General features: G+C 43.3%; 1 protein-coding gene across 17 annotated transcripts in view; it reads right to left on the reverse strand.

Annotated features, from left to right (window-relative positions):
* The window catches only part of LOC112254385 (calcium/calmodulin-dependent protein kinase type II subunit gamma), a 151,127-nt gene that overhangs the window by 59,174 nt on the left and 73,768 nt on the right, over positions 1 to 18,185 (reverse strand). For all 17 annotated transcript variants that reach the window (XM_042323787.1, XM_042323757.1, XM_042323737.1 and 14 more), the window contains exon 3: positions 12,127 to 12,186. In XM_042323787.1, the coding sequence (XP_042179721.1) occupies positions 12,127 to 12,186 (60 nt within the window). The remainder of the gene's footprint in view (positions 1 to 12,126; positions 12,187 to 18,185) is intronic.

Here is an 18,185-nt window from a genome sequence, read left to right on the forward strand (position 1 = left end):
GGACAGACAGACAGACAGACAGAGACAGAGAAATAGAGCGAGAGTTAGAGAACAGTCAACACATACACACACGCACACACAGCTCTTATCCCCTTATCTCCCGCCTCGACAATTCCTCCTCTGCTTCCCCCGAGCCCCAGGGACGCACTTAGGGCAGTGAGAGCTCGTTTGTGTCACGTTGTGACCTGCAGTTCGTGGAAAGTGAGATGTGAGATTCGCGTGGACACACATACACTTGCTCAATCACCTGTAGCCTCAGGCTGTGGAAGTGAAGCTCCTTCTAGGTAGGAGCTTAAGCTGTTTCATTCAGGTGACATCAGCAGGTGTCCGTGGGTTCATTCATTAGTGAGTGTTTTTGCACTGCCACTTAAGTCCTGTTGCATGTCTGTTCACGGTCTTCAGTGGCCAATATAATACACAGTATGTGTTGGCATAAGAGATGTAGTTTGAATGTGCTGTGTGTGTGTGATTGCATGGGAGTATACAGTATGTTCATGTGTGTAACACCTCACAGTGATGTATGGAGCAATGAGCTCAGAACATCCAGCTGCTTCGGCCATCGTACACACACCCCATCCCAACAACACACACACCGCATCCCAACAACACACGCACCCCATCCCAACAACACACACACCGCATCCCAACAACACATGCACCCCATCCCAACACCACACGCACCCCATCCACATGCACCCCATCCCAACACCACACGCACCCCATCCCAACACCACACGCACCCCATCCCGACACCACACGCACCCCATCCCGACAACACACGCATCCCATCCCAACACCACACGCACCCCATCCCGACAACACACGCACCCCATCCCGACAACACACGCATCCCATCCCAACAACACACGCACCCCATCCCAACGACACACACACACCCCATCCCCAACGACACACACACACCCCATCCCCAACGACACACACACACCCCATCCCCAACGACACACACACCCCATCCAACACGCACCCCATCCCAACACCACAAACACCCCATCCAACACCCATCCCATCGACACACACACCCATGCCTGGCTTTGTCTCTGTGGGAACAAAAGGGTCCCCATCCTGGTTGGGAGCTTGGGTGTATATTAGGCAACAATGTAGACGTTCCCAGTGAGCTTCTGTACTTACCACGGAATACCAGGATTTAAACCGGAACACACAGACTTCCAATGCTAACTCCATTCAACGCACAGGGGCTTAGTGATATGTCCCTCAACACATGGGCCCCTGACTTTGTCTGAAGGGGGGGGGGGTGTATCTATATGCCAGCAGTCTGCAATAATGCCTAATTTATCATAACCATTACAGAGAACCAATCCTAATTGCAAAATTACCCTATATAGTGTATAGTTGTGGCCAAAAGTTGAGAATGACAGAAATATACATTTTCACAAAGTCTGCTGCCTCAGTTTGTATAATGGCAATTTGCATATACTCCAGAATGTTATGAAGAGTGATCAGATGAATTGCAAAGTCCCTCTTTGCCATGCAAATGAACTGAATCCCCAAAAGACATTTCCACTGCATTTCAGCCCTGCCACAAAAGGACCAGCTGATGTCATGTCAGTGATTCTCTCTTTAACACAGGTGTGAGTGTTGACAAGAACAAGGCTGGAGATCACTCTGTCATGCTGATTGAGTTCAAATAACAGACTGGAAGCTTCAAAAGGAGGGTGGTGCTTGGAATCATTGTTCTTCCTCTGTCAACCATGGTTACCTGCAAGAAAACAAATGCCGTCATCATTGCTTTGCACAAAAAGGGCTTCACAGGCAAGGATATTGCTGCCAGTAAGATTGCACCTAAATCAACCATTTATTGGATCATCAAGAACTTCAAGGAGAGCGGTTCAATTGTTGTGAAGAAGGCTTCAGGGCACCCAAGAAAGTCCAGCAAGCGCCAGGACCGTCTCCTAAAGTTGATTCAGCTGCGGGATCGGGGCACCACCAGTACAGAGCTTGCTCATGAACGGCAGTAGGTAGGTGTGAGTGCATCTGTACGCACAGTGAGGCGAAGACTTTGAGGATGGCCTGGTGTCAAGAAGGGCAGCAAAGAAAAACATCAGGGACAGACTGATATTCTGCTAAAGGTACAGGGATTGGACTGCTCAGGACTGGGGTAAAGTCATTTTCTCTGATGAATCCCCTTTCCAATTGTTTGGGGCATCTGGAAAAAAAGCTTGACAAGGTGAGCGCTACCATCAGTCCTGTGTCATGCCAACAGTAAAGCATCCTGAGACCATTCATGTGTGGGGTTGCTACTCAGCCAAGGGAGTGGGCTCACTCACAATTTTGCCTAAGAACACAGCCATGAATAAAGAATGGTACCAACGCATCCTCCGAGAGCAACTTCTTCCAACCATCCAGGAACAGTTTGGTGACAAACAATGCCTTTTCCAGCATGATGGAGCACCTTGCCATAAGGCAAAAGTGATAACTAAGTGACTCGGGTAACAAAACATCGATATTTTGGGTCCATGGCCAGGAAACCTCCCAGACCTTAATCCCATTGAGAACTTGTGGTCAATCCTCAAGAGGCAGGTGGACAAACAAAAACCCACAAATTCTGAAAAACTCCAAGCATTGATTATGCAAGAATGGGCTGCCATCAGTCAGGATGTGGCCCAGAAGTTAATTGACAGCATGCCAGGGTGGATTGCAGAGGTCTTGAAAAAGAAGGATCAACAACGCAAATATTGACTCTTTGCATCAACTTCATGTAATTGTCAATAAAAGCCTTTGACACTTATGAAATGCTTATAGTTATACTTCAGGATCCCATAGTAACATCTGACAAAAAATATCTAAAGACACTGAAGCAGCAAACTTTGTGAAGATTAATATTTGTGTCATTCTCAAAACTTTTGGCCATGACTGTATATTCAGTCAATAAAAAAGCAAGTGCCATTTGAATGTACAATTAATACAGTTTCAATACATTCACAATACAAGTGAATGTATTGAAACTGTAATATCATCTGGTTATATTATATCGTGGAAGACACTCTTCAAAAAGGCATTAACCTCAGCAGTGGCACTTGCTCGTAGAAGCCTATGGCTGTGCAATGGCATAACCTTGTTTTGTTCATTTAGCAGAAAAGACACTCATTTCCCGAGCCCTTATCACAGTTAAGACACGCCTATTTTATAGTAAAAAACATGATATCATCTAGAGGGGTGAAAATAGATTTAATTTCTTCCCAGTATGGGGACCTCCTATGTGTACGTGCGCGTGCATCAAAAACATTTATGGACCTAACAGGCCCGCCCCTGGACATTCTGACGTGTATATACAGTTGAAGTCGGAAGTTTACATACACCTTAGCCAAATACATTTAAACTCAGTTTTTCACAACTCCTGACATGTAATCCTAGTAAAGAATTTCCTGTCTTAGGTCAGTTAGGATCACCACCTTATTTTAAGAATGTGAAATGTCAGAATAATAGTAGATAGTATGATTTATTTCAGCTTTTATTTATTTCATCACATTCCCAGTGGGTCAGAAGTTTACATTACACTCAATTAGTATTTGGTAGCATTGCCTTTAAATTGATCAACTTGGGTCAAACTTTTCAGGTAGCCGAAAAGCTTCCCACAATAAGTTGGGTGAATTTTGGCCAATATCTCCTGACAAAGCTGGTGTAACCGAGCCAGGTTTGTAGGCCTCCTTGCTCGTACACGCTTTTTCAGTTCTGCCCACACATTTTCTACAGGATTGAGGTCAGGGTATTGAGATGGCCACTCCAATACCTTGCTTTTGTTGTCCTTAAGCCATTTTGCCACAACTTTGGAAGTATGCTTGGGGTTATTGTCCATTTGCAACACCCATTTGCATCCAAGCTTTAACTTCCAGACTGACGTCTTGAGACGTTGCTTCAATATATGCACATAATTTTCTATTATTTTGTGAAGTGCACTAGTCCCTCCTGCAGCAAAGCACCCCCACAACATGATGCTGCCACCCCCGTGCTTCACGGTTGGGATGGTGTTCTCCGACTTGCAAGCCTCCCCTTTTTCCTCCAAACATAACGATGGTCATTATGGCCAAAAAGTTATATTTTTGTTTCATCAGACCAGAGGACATTTAGTGTCTGCAAACTTCTGACCCACTGGAATTGTGATACAGTGAATTATAAGTGAAATAATCTGTCTATAAACAACTGTTGGAAAAATGACTTGTGTCATACACGAAGTAGATGTCCTAACCGACTTGCCAAAACTATAGTTTGTTAACAAGAAATTTGTGGAGTGGTTGAAGAACGAGTTTTAATGACTCCAACATAAGTGTATGTAAACCTCCGACTTCAACTGTATGCTGGGAGTCAGGAAGCAGGTGCAGAAGGTGAGTTTAATCATAAGAAAAAGGCAGAGAAGCAAAACAGGAGAAGCGTACTGAATGTGACAAAACCAACACTGACCGATGACTGAGGCTGCTGAGGGCTAAAGAAAGGGAGAGTAATCAAGGTGATGGAGAATGATGGTTGCCAGACCGGTGGTTAGTAGACCGGTGACGTCGAGGGCTGGAGCGGGAATTAGGAGTGACAGTAATAGGTTTTCACATTTTGTTCTCAGCTAATAGTAAGCAGAACAGAACACAATAGCGGCCCATTTCATAGGCCTATGCTACAAATGAAACACAATTTTTAACAGTAGGCTATATAATCAGTTCAATGTCAATATCATATCCTAATATTTTCTATCTAATTACACTGATAAAATCACCAAAGTCTATTAAACATGTTGCTCTGAAAAAGTCTCAAAAGAAAGGTGGATAATGAAAATAGAATTTTCAGGGAAGAATGAACAGAGAAATAAGCATTATTACCACATTTCTCCAATGTCAAACCAGAGTATCTTGTTTCCAATGAAACGGTTGCTGTTTGCAAATAATTCAATATTAGACATCCTTATGAATCTAAGCATGGCACTTTCAAATGCAGAAAAACGAAAGATTCAGCTACCTGCAACTGATCCATTGCTTAACCCAACAACAGAAGTGCTTCCCTGAAAGCTGCCTGGGTTTAAACATCTCCTCTTTTCAGAAAGTGAAAAGCTCAATTAATAGGGACATAATATCAAATAAAAAAATGAGTCTCATCCAATATTGAAGGCCACAGCTCAACTTCAGAATGTCATAAAGACAAATCAATATATATCCCCACATGCCTCAGTCACATCTTTTGTGGGCATTTTAAAGCTTGTTTCTAGCACAAGGTTTGTTATAGAACGCTATATATTATCTGTATTCTTTTGTTTTCTATAAAGTTACCAATTGGTATCCTTTTTGCCATTTTCTTTACCAAATTGTATTGCATACCCTCACTCAGTTTGAGCCCTGGTTTCAACCGAACACACCAAGCCCTTCCCAGACACAGAGGTATTTAAAGAGTGCATGGTGACAGTATTGGAGGATTTGACAAAAAACGACAAATCCATGGATAGCATAATTGCATCTGTCAAACAGGTAGGCCGACCTCTACATTGTTTTGAATAGGACGAAATAGGCTCCAACAAAGCCCTCGTTTTTAGTTAAGTCAAATTAAAATGAAGAAAATTATTGAAATGACTTCCTTTCAGCACCATTTGCTGCCCACCTGTTTGATTATGCCGCAGACACTCCAAAGCTGATGTCTGCCCGCTAGCCTTTTGAGTTGACTTACTCCTGCATTCTCTCTCCTCATTAATAAGTTAATGTTTGAAAAAGTGTCTGTCTCATGACATTGTAATAAAGATGGTCTCCAGTCTATGGGCTACAGAAAATCCACATAGGGTGCTACTATTTCTACCATAGGCTACATCATTTATGTTAGGCTAAATGAATTTGATGGAGCGTTGGTGTAGCGCCAAAGCGCCGAGTCTCTCCAACAGCACCCTGGAGAAGCGCACTGGGCATGGAGCTAAATATTTTGCGCCCCTGCCTTCGACAAAGTGGGCACTGCTTATCATGGGGTGGCATCAACGCTCACCTAAGTAGCCCTCATCCCACTGGGTGAGAGAAGTTCTCATTGTTTTTGAGCAGAATAATGTGAGGTGTTATGTGTTGTTGGAGGCACGTCTTGGTCAGTTTAGCTTGAAAAATGACCTCTTCATCAAACTGCCGCTCTTGGCGGCTGCCTAATCCATATGGGCGGATGACCTTTTTATTGTGGCATAAACACAACCAGTCATGATGTTTTTGTCTGATTGTTAAACAATGACTTCAAAGTGCTCCTTTACTAGGCTCCCCGCTCACGTTCATCCACGAGCAACATATTTACAGCCTCCAACCAGTTGCGGATGGAAAGATACATCTGTTACAGAAATCACCCAAAAGTGTAATGACATTTGGTGATTGTCATTAGGACAGAATGTATGCGTCTGCTGTCCGCGTGTGTCTCGGTGTTTCGGCCACACGGCCTTGGCAAAATGTGAGTGTTCTCATCAAACCACATTGCATTTTGGATCATGGGTTAGAGGCCTACCACCTGTTTTCAAGTCCAGATCGCAAAGTAGCCTAAGCGGAAAATAAACAGGACGCAACTATTCCCAAAACCGCAGCTCGTTGTTGGAACACATTATTACCATTTTGAATTTGTGATAAAACTGTTGTCATTTGGCAAGGAATATAGTTAGATACTTTTAATAGGCATATACTTCTGTAGGCATGCGTGATGTTTGGCTTGGTTTCTTTTTTTTGAGCCCCGCAATATGCACATGTAGGTCTTTGGGACTCTAGAGTCAAAGCAATTTAACATTGTCTTCAAGACAACATTTAAAAAGAAATCTAAGCACATTCTACCAAATAGTTTTACAGTATTTGAAAAATAAATGATCTGTGCTTAAAGAGACTCATGCCTATCCTTCTATTTACTTTTTTTTTTTAAAGCACGGTCACAATTTTTTTTTAACCTCTCTGGCACCAGTGGGACGGTAGCGTCCTACCTGGCCAACAGCCAGTGAAATTGCAGAGCGCCTAAATTCTAAATACACCATTCGTAATATTAAACATTCTTGTAAATACATGTGTCTTACATCATTTCAAAAGCAAACCATGCGATTATCTGAGGAGAGCACCCAGCTAACAAAATTATTACTAGCATTTTCCTAACAAGCATTAGCGTCACAAAAGTCAGAAATAACAATAAAATAAATCGCTTACCTTTGAAAATATTCTTCTGGTGGCAATGCCAAGTGTCCTCACTACACAGTGAATGTTCGTTTTTTAGCCTAACACGAAACATTTGTAAACTGCTTGCGTCGTGATTTCCGTGTCATTCAACTTTGGACGAAACATTTGTGGTAAATACACACACTAAACACACGTTTATCCAGTCATGGTTGGTTTCATTGCAATCCTCTGTTTGTTAGTAACACAATCACACTTGATGGCTCTATTCCCGGGACATATTGACCGAAACAAACCGATTTGAAGACACCAATCAATGACCTCATTGCGCACCAATGGTAGGAGCGGTCTATCGTTGATTGACTGTATTTTGGCCCAATGACCACTGATCATCTTGAAATCTAGCTTGGAAGATAGCCAATGAGCTGAGGTAAACAGCAATATGTAATGGTTATACGTTCAAAGATTAGCCTTTGTCGTAAACTCTGGCGTATAAGAGGTTAATTCGCCATTGAAAGTCCTACTTGACGGAGCCACGAGTGTTACGCAAAGCAGTACATAGTGAAGGGCGTTTTCAGCAATTTTTTATATTTAAATTATGGCGAATAAATCAGGAAAGGCTAAAACAAAGTCTAGATATACAGATGTAACCCAAATTATAGAAGAAATTGATAGGATACTACAATGTTCTCCACAAGACCACGAAATGGTACAAGACATTTTTCCATCATTTCATCGACATTGTGGTGAATTCCTTTCATCCTCCAGAAGGAAATGCCTGAGAGCTGTGGGCAGCCCCCCCCCATCTCACAGCTAGCTTTCAGGGAGCTGCTCATCCAGGAGCTTGCTAGCTACAACAAGTCCATTGTAGCACCTTCTGTCCCCTCTACCTCTGTCCCTTCTGCCAGTGGTGTTCACCTGCCCAAATTCATCTCTGCAGGCATGAATGTGCCTCGGGGCAAAAAGGGCACAGTAGGGAGGCGTCGTTGTGCCCTTTGTCACAGGAAATGCCCCATCACCTGCACCACTTGTTCAGTAACCCTATGCTATACAGCAGAAAGAGACTGCTATGGGCCATGGCACCAGCAGCACAATATTGTGTAGAGGACTGAGGGTCTTCACAATATTGTAAATAGAAAATGTGTAAATAGTTACCCTTGTTATTTTATTTTTAATTTATTTTAATTTTATTTATTTTTATTTTATTTTATTTTAATTTTAAAATTTTGTATATAGTTATTTCCTTCAAAATGTATCACTGTACCAATTCGGCCACTTGGGTACATTTGGGTACATTTGTGTGGGACACCTTGGTGACTTCATGCTCAATGTCATGTAGCTCGCTCATTTTTGAAGTTATCTGTCTAAAACTTTGCTCAGCTATTGTTGCCATCTTATGTTCTTCATTCGAACCATCCCCAGCATCCTATCTGTATGTTTGGCCGTTCTTGGTCATTTGAAAGATGATGCAGCAACAATAAAAAAACAGAAAACGTATGTTTATTTCCTTGTATTTTCTTCTACCAGATCTATTGTGTTATATTATCCCACATTCAATTCACATTTCCACAAAATTCAGAGTGTTTCCTTTTAAATGATACCTAGAATATGCATATCCTTGCTTCAGGGCCTGAGCTACAGGCAGTTAGATTAGGGTATGTCTTTAGGCAGAAATTGAGAAGAAGGGGGGCTACCCCGAAGAAGTTTTAACCTGTCCAGGCAGTATACATATTTGATACAACAAGGATAGAAATAGCTTATTTAGTTGATATTACTAACAAAGCAAAGCAGAGCTGTTTTATCGAGGTACAAATAGCCTGCTCTTTTTCATTTTGCTCATAGCCGCATACAGAAACAGTTTGACTACATTGTATATGGGGCTCACCCAGGACTGTTACTTTCGTAACTGAAGGAAAACATTTTAACAATGTGATTTAACCGGTTGATGTTGGGAAAATAGATGGGAAAATGCAGAATGGTTTTCAATGCCTATTTCACATATTTAATCATGCAATATTAGGCCTACTGATTATTCCTCAGTGTTGTGGCCGGTTTGACTAATTGCAAGATACTAATTGACAACCCGCGAGCTACCGGACATGCAGTTTTCTGCAAGGGTGCAACCTTTGGTAGGCTGTGGGAGAATCCAAATTGCATACTCTTCGCGTCCTCTCTCCTTCTCAAAACCCATTGGATGACAAAGCCAGGGTTCACACCTCTCTGAACTTCTCCTCCAATGGGTTTTAAGGAGGTGAGAGAGGAGAGAGGACGCAAACAATTGAGATTCTCCCAGAGGCTGCGAATAAGGCAAAGGTTAATCAGATATGCCCGTGCTCATCATGCTTCTTACAAGCAAAGTGAAATGACAAAATTGCTTGTGGTGCACGCCTCTCAAATTATATGCAACAACACCCTGAGTGCATCGGACATGAAACAACGACACAAATGTAACAGCACAATAAAATAGATGAACAATTTTATTTCACAGGCGCCTTTTCATTTTAAACACCAGTGGTGCAACTAGTGATTTCTAACTGCGCTGAAGCAAAACTAGTGGTTAGGATTTGGCCCGATCAGGGAATATAAGTTTGGGGCGGCAGGTAGCCTAGTGGTCAGAGTGCTGGGCCAGTAAAGGTTGCTAGTTCGAATCCCTGACCTGACAAGGTAAGAATCTGGCAGTTAACCCACTGTTCCTAGATCATCATTGTAAATAAGAATTTGTTCTTAACTGACTTGCCAAGTTAAATAAAGGTTCAATAAAAGAGCAGTAGGGAAGCAAAACTTTCAAGTGGGCAAAACCATTCATCTTGAGGCAACATATAATAATATGAAATGGACATATCTATTGTAACAGACTAGTTCAAAACATTACTAATCATAGAAAATGGCAAATTACCCAATGGAGCATGATACTTGTCTGGCAAAAAGCGTGGGTGCAAAAACATATATTTGCACCCCTATTTTAAAAGTCGGGATGCAGCTGCTCCATTTTCACCAATGCTCAGGCACTTATTAATATTTGTTTTATTTATTTAACTAGGTAAGTCAGTTAAGAACAAATTCTTATTTACAATGATGGCCTACATCAGCCAAACCCGGACAACACTGGGCCAATTGTGCGCTGCCCTATGGAACTCCCAATCATGACCGAATGTGATACAGCCTGGTTTCAAACCAGGGACTGTAGTGAGACCTCTTTCACTGAGATGCAGTGCCACTAAGGAGCCCAATGCATCAACACATCATCTATGTCGCTCAAGGCACAGGATACGTGTTTGTGTGAGTCAATGTGTGCATGCGTAAGTGTGTGTATGTACTATATATGTGTGTGAGTGTGTGAGAGAGTGTGTATAGTGAGGTGTGACAAGATGGCCAACAGTACATGCCAAGGGTAGGTGAATCATGTGTGTATACTGCCTGCACTGTCTGTCACTTGTGGGTTTATGAGTGCAGAAAGAGAGCTACAGTGAGGGGGAAGAGAGTCCGTGTGTGTGTGTGTGTGTGTGTGTGTGTGTGTGTGTGTGTGTGTGTGTGTGTGTGTGTGTGTGTGTGTGTGTGTGATGGAATGGAATGAACTAGCCTGCCCAGCGGCAGAGCACTCCTTGAGCACTCCATTCTTCCCCCTCTCTTTCCTTTCGCTCTCAATTACTCCCTTTGTTAGGAGTTTATCTGCAGTCCAAGCAGAAAACATGACAATCTGTCCCTTTGACTGTACCTTTGACAGAGAGGTGAGGTGAGGTGAGGTGAGGAAGAGAGAGAAGGAGTGTGCCTTATGGGACAGAGAACAATCTGGGACAGGGAGAGAGAGAGGGATAGAGAAAAGGGGAGAGGTGAGAGACAGATGGAGAAGGCAGGTGGACCAGAATGAGATGCCGCTGGAGAACAGAGAGAAGGAGAGAGAAGCAGGGAGAGGGAGAGAGAAGCAGGGAGAGGGAGAGCAGTAAGAGGAGGATGAGAGAAGGGAAAAGCAATTGCGAGGAGAGGTGGATGCAGAAGATAGAAACAAGAAGGAAGTGAAAGCAAAAGTAAGGAGGAAATGCAGAGGAAAGGAAAATAGAAAGGGGAAGTAGGTGCTCTGCATGTGTTTAGTTTGATGAGCATCGATGGCAGTACGAGAAGATGCATTCATGCGGTGCTATGTAGTCTTCTCTCTTTCTCTCCTCCCTCCCTCTCTACCCACCCCTTTCTCGCTGTGGCTTTGAAAGTGTAATTACATGCAGCTCCCTGGCCTTGCTTGCTGCTGCTCTCACCCACCTGCGCACACGCACATGCGCGCACACACACACACACACACACACACACACACACACACACACACACACACACACACACACACACACACACACACACTGCCCCCATCCTCAGCCACACAGCTCACCACTAACACCAATCTCACTAATATACATTCCTGTCATACCTATCTCACATACGCACACACACATTGCACACGCTCGCACAAACACACACCTGCATGCATATCGCACATTCACTTGTAGTGGAGGGAGAGGCTGGCTTGCAGTGTGAGGCAAGGTGAAGACTGTGTCATTTCCCTGAGTTTGCATGCAGTGGTGGGTTTCGCTCCTCATCACCAGTCGCACCATGCAAATGGCCCACACCAGTGGGCATCAGTTAACTGGCTGGTTCCATTTGCCTACACCCTAACTCTCTTCCATGAAGTGCTTCTGTGACACCATGTAACACACTGACACTGGAGACACCCTCAGTGCTCTTCAAAACAACGTGGCTGAAATGTTGGGCAGAATTGAACCACTCAAATCAATTTTCTTCCTCTGGACAGCCAACGAGATTTTGTCAGCGGTCAAATGTGCAGCAAAGAGACTTCACCTGTTGCTAGGCAACCGGCCGAGCATGAATAACCGCTATCATGTTAGCCAGCTCACCAACTAGACAAAACGATGTCGCCCCGGTTTCGTCCTGTCAGGTAGGTTACCATACAGACACACTTTTATTTAGCCTACTATAGTAAGTAGGAGCCACTCACCTATGTTGGGGTGTTTGAGCAGGCGACAGATGCGGGCCTCTCGTTCCAGTTTTTGATGATCTGAGGGGGAGAGGAAAGGGAAACGTGTCAGAACATAAACACAATCACACACCTTTCTGTTGTTAAGTCGATATTCTGCAGGATTGGTCTTAAATAAAAGTAATAAAGGTGGCCTCCCGAGTGGCGCAGCGGTCTAAGGCACTGCATTGCAGTGATTGAGGCTTCACTACAGACCCGGGTTTGATCCCAGGCTGTGTCAGAACCCCCCGGGATTCCCATAGGGCAGCGCACAATTGCCCCAGTTTCTTCTGGGTTAGGGGAGGGTTTGTGCCAGGGGGCTTTAGCGATTCCTTGTGGCGCACTCTAGCGATTCCTTGTGGCGGGCCAGGCGCCTGCAGGCTGACTTCAGTCATCAGTTGAACGATGTTTCCTCCGACACATTGGTGCAGCTGGTTGCTGCGTTAAGCGAGCGGGTGTTAAGAAGCGTGGCTTGGTGGGTCATGTTTCGGAGGACGCATGACCCGACCTTTGCCTCTCCTGAGCCCGTTGCGGAGTTGCAGCGATGAGACAAGATCATAATAGGATATCACAAATTTGGGGAGAAATTAAATACAAAAAAATCACAAACCACCATTGGGCAATGGGACTGGGAGGCATATCCCTATACATCATGTATGTTATATACATGCATACGTGTTGCACGGTATACCAAAACTTTTGTACTTTTACGATACTAGAACATGAAAAACGGTTTGGTCATACAATGTTTGTTACTTTCTGTACTTCTGTCAAATGTCTCTCGCGTCATATATGGATCGTGAGGATCGAGTCTGTCTAGTCATTTGTCTGAATCTTCTCAAGGGGCAGTAGTAAGCTAGCCAGGCTAGTGGCTACTTGTGCTTGAGCATGCAACTGACATAGCGGGAGCCACTTTTTAGAAGCAAGTGAGAGGAGAGAGAAAATGCAGACAGCATGGCTTCTTATAACGAAAACATCATTCCTCCACGCCCGCAACTCGCTGACAAAACAGGCTCCAGAATACTTTGCTTACAGAGCAGATGATGAGGGCCAACCCATCGAAACAACTATGCAAAAGGTGTTACAAAGCACGGTAAGGGAGGTTTAGTTACAAAATAACATTAACAACGATTTTACACATGACATTTGCATTGTAACGTTATTCTACCAGCAACTAAATTCAAATTGTTTTTGAGTGGTAATGAACATATATTCAGCATTACATTTTTTTAACATTATAATATAATATGATTAATGTGAAATGCACTCATAACTTAGCTACGACAGCAATATATTTAGACTACTTCGTGTTGCAGTAGCCACTAGCCAGCCAGCAGCCCTGGGTTGAGCGTTGCCCTCTTAGGAGTTGAAATGCTCTCTGGGAAATGTAGTATGCTGTGTAAAATCAATCATATGCGGGTGTAGACTAATGCAATATAGAAGCTTTGGAAATTAGCTTCAAAGTGTTTTTTTAATGTTGTTTTGGAACTAAACTAATCATTTAATACACAGCATGTTTAAGCTGTAATGAATCATAGGTCTAATGAATGTAATCTGACCCAATATTTTGGCCATAGATGAGCAAATTAACCCTGATATGTAAAACGGTTTAGATTAATTGTACAATTATTTTGTATTCTCTGAGTCTCAGATATGGTTATGCATAAGGAAAATGTTAGATATTCTTTTGTTACTTAATAATCTGTTTTATTTTTTAAAGAAATGGATATAATATCGAATAGAGGATCTTGTTGTTATTTTAGTTGTTATACCAGCTATCAGCATATTGTTCAATGTTTCCAAAAATAAAGCACAGTACTTATTCTGTAACATTAGCTAATACGCATTCTTTTTTTTGCTGTGGTATCGTTTTAGTATCGAGTGTTGTTTTAGTATCGAGTATCGTTTCGGTATCGAGTATCGTGGGTATCGAAGTCAAAATTCTGGTATCATGACAACACTAACATCAAATCAATCGCATTTTATTTGTCAAACGTTCGTAAACAACAGGTGTGCACTGACAGCGAAATGCTTACTTATGTGCCCTTCCCAACAATGCAGAACAGAATAAACATGACAAAATACTACTACTAATAATAACAGAAGAAGAAAAAAATAGTAACACAAGGAATAAATACGCAATGATAACTTGGCCGTATACATGGGGTACCAGTACCGAGTCGATGTGCAGGGGTACGAGGTCATTGAGGTAGATACTGTATTTACATGTAGGTAGGGGTAAAGAAACTAGGCAATAGGTCGATAATAGACAGTAGCAGCAGCGTATGTGATGAGTGTGGAAGTGTGGACGTGTGTGTGTATGTGGTGTGGTGAGTGTGTGCCGGTGTGGACGTGTTATGTGTGAGTGAGTGTGAGAGTGTGTGTGTGTGTTGGAGTGTCAGTGTGAATGTGTGGGTCCAGTCCAGTGTGTGTTCATAGTGTGAAAAAGAGTTAGTGCAAAAAGAGTCAATACAGATAGTCCGGGTAGCTGTTTGGTTAACTATTTAGCAGTCTTATGGCTTGGGGGTAGACACACTACATCACCAAAAGTATGTGGACACCTGCTCGTCCAACATCTCATTCCAAAATCTCATTTCAAAATGGAGTTGGTCCCCTCTTTGCTGATATAACAGCCTCCACTCTTCTGGGAAGGCTTTGCACTAGATGTTGGAACATTGCTGCAGGGACATGCATCCAGCCAGCCACAACAGCATTAGTGATGTCGGGCACTGATGTTGGGCGATCAAGCCTGGCTCGCAGTCAGCGTTCAAATTCATCCCAAAGGTGTTTGATGGGGTTGAGGTCAGGGCTCGGTGCAGGCCAGTCAAGTTCTTCCACACCGATCTCGACAAACCATTTCTGTATGGACTTCGCTTCATTTACTTCGTGCAAGATTTTCCTTCACTTGACCTAAGGGGCCTTGCCCGAACCATGAAAAACCACCCCAGATCATTATTTCTTCTCCACCAAACTTTACAGTTGGCACTATGCATTGGGGCAGGTAGTGTTCTCCTGGCTTCCTCCAAACAAAGATTTTTCTGTCAGACAGCCAGATGGTGAAGCGTGATTATTCACTCTAGAGAACGGATTTACACTGCTCCAGAGTCCAATGTGGGAAGCTTTACACCAGTCCAGCCGACGCTTGGCATTGTTCATGGTCAGCTTAGGCTTGTGTGCGGATGCTCGGCCATGGAAACCCATTTCATGCCGCTCCCGACTAACAGTTCTTGTGCTAACGTTGCATCCAGAGGCAGTTTGAAACTCAGTAGTGAGTGTTGCAACCGAGGACAGACAATTTTTACACGGTTCAGCAATCGGTGGTCCCGTTCTGTGAGCTTGTGTGGCCTTCCACTTAGCGGCTGAGCCGTTGTTGCTCCTAGACGTTTCCACTTCACAATAACAGCACTTGGAGTTGACCGGGGCAGCTCTAGCAGAGCAGAAATTTTATGAACTGACTTGTTGGAAAGGTGGCATCCTATGACGGTGCCACGTTGAAAGTCACTGAGCACTTCAGTAAAGCCATTCTACTGCCAATCTATAGAGATTGCATGGCTGTGTGCTCAATGTTATATACCGATCAGTAACGTGTGTGGCTAACATCGCTGAATCCACACATTTTAAGGGGTGTTCACATACTTTTGTATATATAGTGTATATACATGCATACATCAATAAGATACATATACATAAATATACAATCATTCAGGCAGTAAAGCCTCATCTGTCAATATCAACATGTGTTCCCTATTCTAAAGTGTGACCATGTTTTTTCCTTGCTGAAAATGTTTCCTGAAATTACCTAATTGAACAGAAAGGGGCACACCTCCCTGCTCTATGCCATCTGTCTACTAGAACACATAACAATGCACGATCAATCAATTAAATGTATTTCTTTAGTTATAAAACCCCTTTTACATCAGCAGATGTCACAAAGTGCTTATACAGAAACCCAGCCTAAAACCCCAAAGAGCAAGCAATGCAGATGTAGAAGCACACAGCAGCACAAGCCTATTGCACTTAGTTAAATTAGTCTCCTGGGCTCAGACTCTAATACAATCAATGTCCAGTTAATGACTCTAATAGTAAGGGGCGTCACTGTGTGTGTGTGTGTCTGTGTCTACGTCTCATGCAAATGCTTGTGTGTGTGTGTTCATATCCAATCGTACGTGGGTGGGCAGTACTTAAATCTACTGCTCAATTGTAGCCCTACATGGACAGATTGGATAGACAGATAGGATGGATAGAATGGCAGATAAAGAGATGGTACAGTGGGATGAGGAGAGAGATTGTGGGCCAAGTTCAGCCAGACCTTGGCACCAGCTGTTAGGCTCCCGGGGACAGATGTGTGTGTTATGTGTGTGTTACTACGCCGGGGCAGAACGAAGTAGGCCTCTAGCCTCCCTAATCCCCCTCTCACGCTCCTGTCCCCGTCCAGGATTTGGGATTTGGGAAGCAGAGCCTCCCAGTCATCCCAACAGGCTGCAAGGTGCTGGAATCACCTGTCTGACTTGTACATGGCTGGCCCACAGAAAGAATGTGACCTCATCAATAGAATACGTGACATATAATTTTCAGTCGCTTCTCTCAATAGCTCATTAGTATAAAAATGCAATGTCGTCAAAAATATTGACATGGTCTGTTTTTGGATTAAAACAGAATTCACTACAACATGTTTTCTATGCAACCCAATTCATTTGAATGTTGAAATCTTGGTGTAAGTACACTTTTAAAGCCTCAGATTTAAAGCCTCAAAACAAGTCATTTGCTGGCTAACAGACAAGCTAGCTAACTATATGTTTAGCTTGCAAGCACAACCACATTCATTTTAAAACACATTAACCTTTTCAAGCGTGATTTCCAAATATTTTTACAGCTCGTTTTGTTCATGCGCGTGATGTCAGAATGCACTCGCTGTTCCAAAATGTGATTGTGTACGCAACAGGACAGTTAACCAACGCTGCCCTCATACCAAGGCAAGCTGCCTGCTAAATAGGGCTGACCCCAATGGCACGATCGTTTGAAGCATACTCGGACCAACGTGCAGCGTGATCTGGGTTCCACATCTTTATTTAGTGAAACGCACAAAACAATAAGGCAAGAACGAAACGTGACGTAAATGGCGTGCTAACATGCAACTACACAAACATTATCCCACAAAACACAGGTGGAAAAATGCTACTTAAATGTGATCCCCAATTAGAGACAACGATAGCCAGCTGCCTCTAATTGGGAATCATACCAAACACCAACATAGAAAACAAAACTAGAACCCTACATAGAAATTATAAACTAGACTAACCCCTCAGTCACACCCTGAGCTACTCCACCATAGAAAATAAGGACTCTCTTTGGTCAGGACGTGACACCCAATTAGTTGGCTAGTCGATTGTTGGTCGATAGGCTGTTGGTCGACCAAGATTTTCTTAGTCGAGCAGTAACAAATATATATCATTTGTACCCATCTCAGTGAACTAATCCATTGCAGAGGCCTAGACTAAAAGACAATTTATGCTTGATCCAAAAATGTGGTTGGAGGGTGAGACGCAATTGCGCAGCCTCCAGAGACATGCAGAGGCCAATTCGAGCTCCGTACCGCATCGCCATGAGCCTCCCATTGAAATTATTGGTTCATGGTAGGTGGGGGCGGTACATCCTGTATACACATAAACTCACTTCCTTGACAACTTCCTTCAAAACAGCTACGGCCTAGGCCGTATCACCATAATGCTGCATAATGACACATTGCTTGCAAAGCGTAATTAAGGCGGAACAATATGGTTGTGGACAGAATTACAGAATCTCCACATGAGACCTGGATGGAGTCTGAGGACAAAGTGAGGGAAAAGATCTCTGAGAAATTGAAGATGGACCACAGAAAGATTGAGGTGGAGCGCACCCACAGGAATGGAATACCCACAACCGGCCCAGGTAACAGGCCCAGGCGGATAGTGGTCAAGTTCCTGAGGTTCAAGGACAAGGTAGCTGTTCTGGAAAGAACCAAGAACTTGAGCGGTTGGTATATCTTCCTCAACGAGGACTAT

Source organism: Oncorhynchus tshawytscha, linkage group LG01, assembly GCF_018296145.1.
Source record: "Oncorhynchus tshawytscha isolate Ot180627B linkage group LG01, Otsh_v2.0, whole genome shotgun sequence".
Lineage (NCBI taxonomy): Eukaryota > Metazoa > Chordata > Actinopteri > Salmoniformes > Salmonidae > Oncorhynchus > Oncorhynchus tshawytscha.